Below are 12,098 nucleotides of genomic sequence, written 5' to 3'. Positions count from 1 at the left end.
TTATTCATGCTGGCTAATCTGATGTTATAGCTCTTAACATGTTACTAGTATTTTCCATTTATTCAATATTAGAACTTAATGTACATTTTCCGATTGCTTTCCTTTATTTTAGTTGATATTTTATGCAAAATTTCTTATCATTATCACAGCATCAAATATTTTTTGCAAAATAGGAGTTTTCATAATGCGAGATTTGTAAATTCTTCCAATAAGTCTTGGAATGTCCTTAACTTTTAGTTACTGTAATCTTAGTACTTGCCAAGAGTGCAACATATAAGGAGCCTTCCCCTTCTTTTTTTTCTTCTAAAATGTGTTCACAGCATTCCCTTTGTGACTTGCAAAACAGAAGAACAGTTTTTACTAAGTTAAAGCCAAATGATTTAGCTGCTCTTGTGTCTTTTGAAATACAATAATGCTGAACTATCAAAAATTGCAGGAAATACCATAGTACAGAAATAAAAATTTGAGACTAAAAATTCAATTGCCTTTTGAAATATTGTAATATATTAAAACCCCTCCTAACAGACACCCCTCAAAGGCGGCCCCCCTTCTTATGCGGACAATTTTTAATTCCCCAGTTCCAATGCAAATAACATTATTAAACCCCTGTCCTGAGGACACCTCTCTATTGCGAACAAAAAAATTTGTCCCGTTAGTGTCCGCATTAGAGGGATTTTACTGTACATAGGGTAAGAACTCCAGTAGTCGACCATTTATGAGAGCAATTACTGTTTTTTGATAACGTATAAATTTCAACAATCAACACAACAACAAAAAAGCTGTAAGAATTTAGGGCTATACCTTTCTGATAATGATTCACTAAATTTTTTCAGAAATAGAAACATTTTTATTTTAAAAACTAACCTATTGTTAAAACGAGAAAATACTCCAGTAGTCGGCCATAGAAATCCAGTGCTCGGCCATGTATGTGCCCAGTAGTCGGCCGTTTCATTTTCATTACTCTTATGGGGTACAAGTGAATAAATTTAAACAAAATTGAATGAGAAACTCTTACTGCACAGCATTGTACTTACAAAATTAATTATTCCAATAGTTACAAAATAATTCTGCATTCTTGATGTCTTTGTTAACCTCTATGTTTATATTACGTATTTTCAATTTGCAACCAGTTTGGACATCCATCACATGCAATACATTTTTTATTATTTATTTTTTCCATCACTTATTAAAGTAGTATCATATACTGCAAAAATAGAAATTAAAGTGTGGAAAAGACCCAGGTCTTTTTGGAAAGGATTTTTGAAAATATGAGAACGTAGATTCTCCCCTCCCCCCTTCCTGGCCCAAAAAGTTTCTGTATTAACTGTGTATGCTACGATAAGGACTGAATAAAAGAGTTGATAGGAATCTTGATCGATAAAGAGCGAATTAATGATCGATATGATTGACACTTTACTGGTCCATGTTCATTAGAACAAAACTTCAACGTATGGAACATAAAATAAAAAATTTGGGTAGTTTTGAAAACAATTTTACCTCAAAACAAAGCAATTAAAATTCCATCTGAAAAGCACTAAAAAAAATATGGGCAATCGTTAGCACATCTAAAATAAAATTTATCACAACAAAGATATTTTTGTTAAGAATGAACTGGAGTAAAACGAATTATGTTGGCAGGTCCATTTTTTCAAAGTTTTTCGGGGGAGGAGGGGGGCAACGGGTGTGAATTGAATGCATTTCATATTAAATAAGAATCAAAATACAAGCAAAAATGCATATTTTAATTATGTTTTGAAAATTCAGACGGCCAATTGCCCCCTCCTCCTCCCCGATTGCCCAAATGACGGGCCTGTTTGTGGGTGAATTGAAATTGAGAAATGGGGGCTGTCATGAAGATAATCTTACAGCTTTCAACAAGAACATTAGTAAACAATGAATAAACTAAAATGGAGTAGGTAGCAACCATAGATGGATTTAGGACTGAGTTCCTGGGGGGGGGGGCAGATTTTTTATTTATTTATTTATTTATTTTTGAGCAACATTAGTTGTAATCAAGGCTGGATTTAGACTTAACATGGCACAAAGCTATTTCAGGTTTTTGGTCTCTTTTGTAGTCCAGACAACTTAATTGTCAGTGACAAAAAAGGCCATTATATAAAACCCTCTCTCCCTCTATGTTGTTGTTTTATTTTCCTGTGATACATAAGGTCATGCCTTCCTTTTTTGTGTCTTGTGCCGCTTGTTGTCTTTTTGGATTTAACTTGAAAGAGGAAATGGTATCTCTTTTAACTGGAGTATAGAATATCTTCAATTTTAGAGGGTCCAGAAGTATCTCCCCCATAAGTAATTTTGTAAAATAGATTTAAAATTTTGCATTTTGAAGCCTGGTAAGGGGTAATTGGAACTTACAAAAATTCCGGGGGAAAAAAAGGCAAATATACTCTTTTGCAAATTACAATAATACACAGTAAAAATTGTTTTTGGGTCTACAAATCAATGACAGCAGTACTTAGAGAGAAAAAGCAAAGGAGAACAGATGATTATGCATCGTTATTTGCTTACATCGGTGGTCGGTTCAATTCAATCAGTTTTTGATCTCGCATCCAACCCACCCACAAGTACAACAAATGATCAATAGTAAAAAATGCTTTAAAAGAAATGGTGTGCAGATTTCAAAAATAGGTAACAAGATAATAACATGCTGCCCATATGGACAATTCATAATTTATACACTTGACAATGAATAAAATTGAAGTACACTTTGCTTAGGAATTTCAAAGAGTGATCTAATTCTTTTCAAGGATCTGAGGACAATAAATACAAATACAAATACAAATGTCCGACCAGCAACAGGCACTGGGCCCAGCTAGGCTGGTCCTAGTCAATTAATTAGTCCCCAATGAAGATCAATTCAATTATTTAAGACACTTCATTTGCCCTTTCCAGTCTCTGAAATTTAGTACTAGATTGTACAGTGTTACAGTAATGTTCTAACTTTGAAAGAGCAACTATTTTAAGTTTAAAAGAAAAAAAAAACTATGCATTTCCCAATACACCATTTTTTTTTCAATTACAAGTAGTGCAGAAAACGAAAAGGAATAAAAGTAGGGTAATTTTTTTTTTCGGGTTAAACAGATTAATGACATGCAGAAGAAGTAAGATAAAACTAGCAGTACAAAAGAATTTCCAAAAAGCAGCATTCAGGTTTAAATAAACTGCAAGATATGAAACATGTGAGTCATCACAAAAAGTTATCTCAAGTAATATGTTACAGAAACGTGAGAACCATGATTTTTACATTTTTGCTGCAGGATATCGCAAGGAGCTGAATTTGACACATTTCGGCGTTTCTCTTCCTACCCCCCTCCCATTTGCTATAAATTAAAAAACTTATGATTTGTATCCGCAATAGTCCTAATTTTCAAGATTTTCAAGCACTTTAAAATGAATTTATTTTTTCAATTACTTTTCTTTTTTGGATCAAATCATGAATTTTTTGAGAGTTGAGGGCCTTTAACTAAGTGGGTGCCCTAAGCTATAGCTTGTTTAGTTTATAGGCAAATCCGTTTTTTTTAAATATCTGCTTTAACTTCTAATTTGTTGAAATAACTGCCGATTCTTTTTAAGTATTATAGTTGAACGCATAGCTCGATCAATCGATCTTTTTACTTATATACTTGCTTTAATCATTTTCAGTTCAAGATAGTAGTTTTTAACACATTTTCAGCAACCCAGTGACAGCTTTACTACTTGTAAGTAAGTACAGTGTACGTTGTCCCCCCCTCCCCACCACCCTATCAGAAAAGGACATTTGCTATTCTCTACATTTTCACTTCTGAACTATTCAAAAAAAGAAAGAAAAAAAATCATGATTTTTAAAGACTTTTGGATATGTGTTGTTACTATATATAAAGTCTTTTCAAGACTGGGGGGAGGGGGCATGGCCCCTCCTCGCCCCCCCTTAAATCCGCCCATGGTAGCAACGAAATGCAACTTTGAAACCATGTTATTTTAAAACAAAATCGGCATACTTTTTAACAAGAAGTAAATTTTGATTTCCTTGTGATGAAAACCAATGAATTAAATATTTGGTTAGAAGCAGTAGTAAAAAGTCATAACAACATTTGGAATAATTAGTGTAAATAGAATACAGGTTTCTTGAACCTTTAGTGAAGCAAATTGTTTAGCAAAATGAGTACTAGAAAGAATAATCACAGGCTTAACACTCATTGAAATTATTTGAGCGAACATAACTATTGAAGTATTACATCTTAATTTCTCACAATGGGAAGGTTTATTTATTGCCGATTAAATACTAGCTGTAATCAGGTCATTTGTTTTATCAATTTTATCAAGGTATCATGATTTGATTTTAAAAAAAATTACCATTTGGTAATGACAAGTTGAATATTAAAGCTTATATTCCAAACACAACAAAGGACTGAATTTACAACCCGTTTTCAACCCTTTTTTTTTGAGAATTCTCAACTAAAACCTAAAGAAGTCTTTTTGTCTAAAAAAGTTAAGGTACAAAATTTAAACATTTTCTTTTGAAGAAATATCGTTACAAAGGGACCTTTTACTCGAAACAGCTAAATTGCTGCTGTGTCAATACTTAATTTTAATGACTATTTGATGAGCAGTAGTAAGTCCATATTAAGTATGCAGTCGTCTACTGGGTAGATCAACCAAACAGTGGTGACTATGCCATAGCCGACTATTGACATGACACTCCGAAGTCCCCTGCACCTACCATTTTTATGGTTTATCTGTTTTAGATGTCAGGGAGTTCCCCCAACAAATGGGACTTCGGGGACAAAAGCCGATTATTAAATATGCGTAAGAATTCAGTACCCAGTGGTTGGCTATCCCTCTAAAAATAATCAAGTCTAAGAAAGATTTTATTTTTTAATTGAAATGTTATGTTATACAATCCATTAAAACGTAAGTAAAAGCAAAATTTATTGTAGAACAAAAACAAGATGGGTACTTAACATTTAAAGATGATGTGTCTTCTTAACAACAACAAAAAAAAAAAAAAAATGAATAAATAAAAGCAGAATCGCAAACTAGGATGATAGGCACACCATTTAAAATAAAATGATTCATTACTACTTAATAAGTAATACCTACAACTTCATTTTTATTGGATGATAATTGGGAATAGGTAAATGAATGAATTATATCAGATTTTGAGTTATACATATTCTATTTATAAGCCCGACTACTGAATCACTTACCCTATACTACAAAAAACTAAAAAGGAACATTTTAATCTTATTAATCCCAAATAGAAATAACAATTAACACAAATGGCAGTCAGGAAAACAAACTCTGGTATAAAAACGTTCACAAAAATTAACCATCCTTTCATAGGGGTAAGAAAATCACAGAGTACTGATTTACATTCAATCCTAACATTTGATTTTAGTTTGAAAAATTTTATTTTCAACACATGGTTTGATGAAATTACTTGTCTCACTAGCATTTTAATGGCTTTAATTTAGAAAAAAAAAAGATTTATTTTTATGACTTGAATGAGGTTCATGGAAAGTTAAGGAATTTCTTGAATATGTGAATTATGATTTTATAAATTTTATCTTGTATGTATTAAAACCTATTTTTTGGAAACATTCCAACACATAAACATGTTCATTGTGGAAAATTGCTTACAGCATTTGACATTTTAATCCTTTTACATCCTTCAAATATTTCAATTACTGTGACTGTTAAAAGTTATCTTAGCATATAATATATTAGAGTGGATAAGATAACATATATATATATGCAGGGTTTGTGTAAAAAGTAACCAGACTGAGCTTAGAAAACATATTTATTGGCAAAATTTCTACACTTTTTCTCTAGAAATCTTCGAAGTAGTCCCCATGGAAGTCGATAACCCTTTGGTACCGTATTTTCCAGTTCCTGAACGCCCCCTGGAAGTCGGCAACCCGTAAAGCTTCTAGAGCCCTCATCGTAGCAAGTTGAATAGCTTCCAGAGTCCCGAATCGCGTCCCCTTTAGTACTCTCTTGACCTTAGGGAATAGGAAGAAGTCTGGTAGTGCCATATCCGGCACACAGCGCTCCTTTTGCTCGTCCGTCAGGTGTTTTGGCACCAACTTTGCACAGATCTTCCTCATGCCCAGATCGTTCTTAACAATGTCGTGAACGGTCATCTTATTGATCCCGACCTCTTCTGTGATTGCTCGGATGCTCAGACGACAGTCAGTGTTCAACACATCACGCACTTTTTGCACAGTTGGGTCCGTGTGACTGGTTGATGGACATCCGCTGCGCTGTTCATCATGGATGTCATTGCGGCCCTCTTGGTAATTCTTGTGCCACTGGAAGACTTGAGTTCTGATAAAGCTTCCTCACCATAAACCTCATTGATCATTTGAAGAGTTTCTGCCGGTGTTTTCTCGAGTTTGACACAAAATTTCCTGTTAACACATTGCTTGATGGTACGCTCTATTTTCACTCTAACGAGATCACTAAACAGGCACTGCTCTCTCTTACGATGCTAACTCTCCAAGCGTTTGGAGGCAACTGACTCGGATCCGCTCCCTTTCCCTCGATCCCCCACCACCACTAGAGCACCAACAACCGGTTTACAAACGTTTTACCTGGGCGTCACAAACTCAGTCCGGTTACTTTTTATACAAACCCTGTATATAACACCCCCCCCCACACATATATATATATATATATATACACACTTTTATCTTTTTTGAAAGTACTAAATTATGAACGAACAAACATTTATTTTTTTTCTTTGTTTACTTTAAAGTATAACATTTGTGAAGAAAGTTTTTTCACAAATGAAAAATGGCTATTAATTTGAAAACATTTTTGTAAAAATTTGCTGCGTAATATATTAAGAATTTAAATTTAAAATTTAGTTACTGTAAACACTAAGCATGTGCTTATATTTTGAAGAGAGACTGAGCAATGATTCTTAGGGATCCTTTCTCAAAAACTTTGTTGTAAGATGCATTTCATTATCATCAAATTAGTAAATTTGTTAGTGAGGGTAATCTTTCACGTGACAATGGCATGTATCTACAAGGGCATGTAGGTTGAAGAAGTACAAGAAAAGTCTTACAGCATTAAAGCTGAGATGTTAATATTAAGGAAGCAAAAGGCTTGAATCAGTTGTGATATCCCAAGAATCAATTAAAAATTTAATTAAAAAAGTAAAACAATTAGTATTTGTTAGTGAAACATGTTACACATGAAAAAATATAAGTATTTTGCATCTTTTTTGATGGTATTTTAAAAAAAATCTGTCGGAATTTCCATACCTCGAAATTTTATTTTATTAGTATAGAAATGTCAGGAAAATTGAAAATTGATCTAAAATTATATTAAAAAAGAAAGATATAAATGTTTTTCATGTTTGGTTTGTTACTTGATTAATTTTACGGGTATAAGATTCTTTCATGAATACATAGTTGTCTGCTTTTTTTTTTTGCAACATGTTTTTTATTTAATTGTTTTTAGAAGAAAAAAAAATTATATCTATAAATTTATTTTATCTTCAAAAGTTTCATCCTTTTTCCTTATCATTAAAAATTACTAATAAGGTTTAAGTATGAACCTTTTGAAGGATAAGTTAGAATAACTATCTTACAATGCAATATTGATTGTAGATGCATGTAGAAAGTATTTTATTAAGTTCATGCTTTTCCTTACTTTTCTTTTTTCTTTCATTTTTGCACTGCCTGATCATTCATATGAGCGAGAAGCAAGGAGATGTAAGTGGCAAAATTAAAAATTTGGAGATAACCAGTACAAATAATAGGGGAACCTCTCTTGTGTCTTGGTGCAAGAGATAGTAGTCGTAGCCCTCATAGGTGCTGCTGTACAGCATGATTTAGGAAAAAAAAAATCAATGAAAGCCTACTGTTATCTTTAAACGCGTTTTACTAAAAACTTGAAAATGTCCACTTACATCCTTTTGCTTCTCACTGTCTCATATGTTCTCTTATTTCATTTTTTTTCAATCTCATGCCTGATTTAACTGGCTTTGCTTATTTCTCATTTATTTTTACTATTTTTGTTGTAGGAATACAAGGTTTTGCTCGAATTTGTTGTGGAGATGTCTTTGAAGTTGTTATTAAACATGGTGATCAGAAATGGAAGAGTCGTGGCAGAGTTATTAAAAATGGAGAGCAGCTTTGGGATAACAAATATGTTGTGTTCAAATCTTTTTTCAATCAGCCTCTTCGCATAAAGGTTTGAAAGCTTTTTGATATCAGATTATTGTACTTTTTTTAAATGGAAAAATACATAGCCTTTGGCATTTAGTTACTCTTATATATCTTCGCTAAAAAAGATGAATGACCTTATTTCTCTTTTAAGCATTTTGCAGAAAACCAATTTAAAGATTTTCGGTTTACTGTATCGCTTGAGAACCACCACCAGTGTGAGGGACTGTCCTCTTTTTACTATTTATTGTAGAGATACGCCCATTGGTCATATTATAAAATCGACTTTTGACATTTCTGTGGTAGTCATAACTCATTTTTCGATTTTTTTGAGATATGCCTATTTATCTTTTTATGGACAATATCTTATGATTTATTACTATTATTGGTTTCTTTATTGTATTATTAAGGTACAGTGCTTTGGGAGGGAAAAACGTCTTGTTTAAATTCTATTTACACCAAAGACTCGTGGAATATGTCAGTTTATTAGAAAATGAATAATTTGTTTAATATTAAAAGCCCTTTGCAAAACCTGGTTATTACTAGTGTGACTGATTTCAGAAGCAATTTTTTTAATAATAATATACCTGCGTACATTTATGGATAAGGCATTAAAATTGTGCATTTCAGCTGTTTCTTAGACACCTGGGTATCTGTCCTGGTTTTTAAGCATTTTTAAAACATGGTGCATTTGTCTCGGTAAAACTTGTTCAACTTTATTAGCTAATTTTATCACTTAGGCATCACAATTTTATGTTTACGATTATTTTCAGCTCTTATAATACATATTCTGTAACATTAAATTTAACACTTGTTATTTTGCCACCTCCACACATACATTTCTATCTAGTTGTTTCTGACACTTTTTTGAAAGTTGTTGTGATCCAAAATTCAAAATTAGTATTAAATTTGAAACACATTTTAAAAAGAACTATTTTCATGGTGAAACAATTTTTATTCTGAACATGATGTTTGTACCTCAAGCCTAAACAAAAATAAAATTTCTCTTATTTTCAGCTCATATTTATTTTATTGCATTTCTGATTTTATTTAATGAAGTGTTATAACTGCATGCAAAAAATTGAAATATATCAACAGTGTCTTTAAATTCTGGAGCATGTTTCATTTTTAAATTGCAGAAAAAAGATGGAAAAGCAGCTGTAAATACTTTGCTTGTTTCATTGCTTAAATATTGTGTTGGTACATACTGGATTTTTAAAAATCAATTGCATTATGTCAGTCCTGTTAATATAACTAAATAGAATTGTTAGTTCTTCTGTTATTGCAAATTATTCTGATATTTTACAGTATTTTATTGAAGGAAAAAAAGAAAAAAAAATCCATGTCAAAATTTTTAATTGATCTTTTTTCTAAAAATATTCTAAAGTGAGCTATTTCTGAACTGAAATTCAATCAGTCATTGCTGAAGTCTTATCATAAGGTACCATATAAGGTTTCTTTCCCAGCTTATTAAATAGAGATTCTATGATAATATTTATCAAATACATGGTCTTGTGCTGTAATCACATGTCAAGTCCCTTTTATCTGTCTTTCTTTGGATGATTTCAGAGCCACTGATTCAATTTCAAGAAGTTAAATTTTTTTATGAGCCATGAGAAAGCTGAAGACCATTTTTGCTTGAGCATATTTGTGCAACTTTTTTCTGAAGTGCAATTTTAAAGAAATAATTTCGTAATTTCTTGTTTATGTCAATTGGTTTTATTAAATTAAAACATCATAAACTAACACATTGATATTTTTGAATACAGTCAATTTTTCAAACAATTACACTTTTGATATACATACTTATTCATTACAAATGTTGGTGAAGCATTTTTTTTGCGATTATTTTCGCAACCGTTAGTTCTAGATGCATACTTTCAATTGCATAAATATCCAAAATGAGATGGAAAGTTAGAATGAAAAAATTAATTTTGTGAAAAAGTGCAAAATTTGACTCTTTATACAGAGTGTTCCGTTTTACCCTGCAGGACCTTTATTTTTGCAACCGTTAGTCCTAGATGTATACTTGCAATTACAAAAATGTTCAAAATCAGATGCAGAGTTAAAATATTTAAAGTTTGAAGCAAAAATAGAAATGAGTTAAAAACTACAAAATTTAACTTTTAATACGGACCCTAGGTCCCCTTACTGAAATTAAGAGAAATAGCCTCCATTGAAAGCTATTACTGACACAAAAACTTGACGATTATGCGACAAAAACTGGAGGAGATATTGCATTTCAAAGTTTTAAGGGATCATACAGCAGATGAGATTGGAACTTATCGCCCTTTTAGAAGAATGAGAGGTAGTCAAAGTACGGAAAACAAGGTATTTTTATTTTCCATTGCTATCCAAAAATAAATGCAAATGTTATGCCATGATGTGTGCAAAAATACATGATAAAATCTCGAACAATTTAAAAAACCTAACTCTATGCACACATATAATTTTAAACACTTGTTTACTACTATATTTCCCCCCCGAAGTTGTTATTGACGGCAAGTGAAAAGTGGTGTAAGTCACAAAACGCTCCGTTTCAAATCTCAATGAATATTGATCATACTAATTTCCCTAAATATAAGTTAGGGAACCTGGGGCCGTATAAAAAGTTAAATATTGTATTTTTTGACTTTTTATTTTTATTTCAAACTTTCAATATCTTAACTCTGCATCTGATTTTGAACGTTTTTGCAGTTGAAGGACTAAGGGTTGTGAAAACAGAACATCCTGTATGTTTCTTAAGTCCCCTACATTGCATTAAGGAAATCAAAAGCATGATTAACAATTCAAACTCAAAAAGTTTGACATTAGTAAGCCTATTATTCACCGAGTTATGAAACGCAGCGTTTTGTGATGTACACCGCTTTACACTCACAGTCAATAACATCTTTTGGGGGAAAATATAACCGCTAAAAAAAAAGAGTTAAAAAATATATGTGTGCGTAGAGTGTTTTTCCAAATTGTATGAGCTTTTGTAACATATTTTTACATATCACAGCATAACATTTGTATCTATTCTTCAATAGCAATGAAAAAAATAAATATTTTGTTTTCTTACTTCAACAAAACTTGTCATTCTTTTGAAAGAGCGATAAGTTCCAATCTCATCTTCTACACATCCCATAAAATTTTTAACTGAAATGTCTCCTTAAGTTTTGGTCACAAATGTTTCATATTTTTTGTGTTGAAATTATTTTTCAGTGGAGATCATTTCCTTAAATATAAGTTAGGGAATCTATGGTCAATATAAAAAGCTAAATTTACTATTTTTTCACTAATTTTCTTTTTTGTTTCAAACTTTCAATATCTCAATTTTGCACCATATTTTGACCCTTTTCGCAATTGGAACTATACATCTAGGACTAACGGAGGCGATAATAGATGTCTTGCAAGTTAAACCGGGACACACTGCATATAGGTAAAAGATGAAGAGCATATAGAAATCACTTAATATTTTTTTTGTTATTTACAGGCCATTGAAGTTCGTGGTTTAGGGAAAAACATTGTCTTGGGGAATAAGTACTGTGAAACACGAGATTTGTTTAGTGCACATCCGCAACAAATGACTATAAATTTGAATCCATCAGGTTCCTTGAAGCTCAACCTAATAATAACTTGGAAGTAAGTATGTTTAAGATTTTTCAAGTTACTTACTAGTGAATGCTAATGAGAAGTCTATGTTATTGCTAGCTTAATTTTTTTTTTTGAGGGGGGGAGGAGGAGGTTAACAGTAATCATATTTGTGCTGAGTTTTCAATTTCATTTCAGTTTTTTAAAATCTAACATTTGAATTTTCATGTTAAAAGTCAATTTATGATTTGTGTTCTTAAAACTTCTTTTTGTATTCGTTATTTGTTTGCGTAAAATTTGTTACCAACTTTGCTGATGGTTCAAAAGAAACTTCCCCTATATTTGAAGTCCTAA

At 31.8% G+C, this 12,098-nt stretch overlaps 1 protein-coding gene across 1 annotated transcript in view; it reads left to right on the top strand.

The window, feature by feature from the left end:
* Positions 1-12,098, top strand: part of LOC129218901 (rho family-interacting cell polarization regulator 2-like) — a 152,012-nt gene that overhangs the window by 100,566 nt on the left and 39,348 nt on the right. Inside the window, exons 10-11 of the mRNA XM_054853222.1 lie at positions 8,030-8,199; positions 11,647-11,795. Of these exons, the coding sequence (XP_054709197.1) occupies positions 8,030-8,199; positions 11,647-11,795 (319 nt within the window). The remainder of the gene's footprint in view (positions 1-8,029; positions 8,200-11,646; positions 11,796-12,098) is intronic.

The sequence above is a fragment of the Uloborus diversus genome, chromosome 3 (assembly GCF_026930045.1).
Source record: "Uloborus diversus isolate 005 chromosome 3, Udiv.v.3.1, whole genome shotgun sequence".
Classification (NCBI taxonomy): Eukaryota; Metazoa; Arthropoda; class Arachnida; order Araneae; family Uloboridae; genus Uloborus; species Uloborus diversus.
Note: the sequence above shows the minus strand (reverse complement) of the source record. Positions and strands in the feature narration are given on the sequence as shown.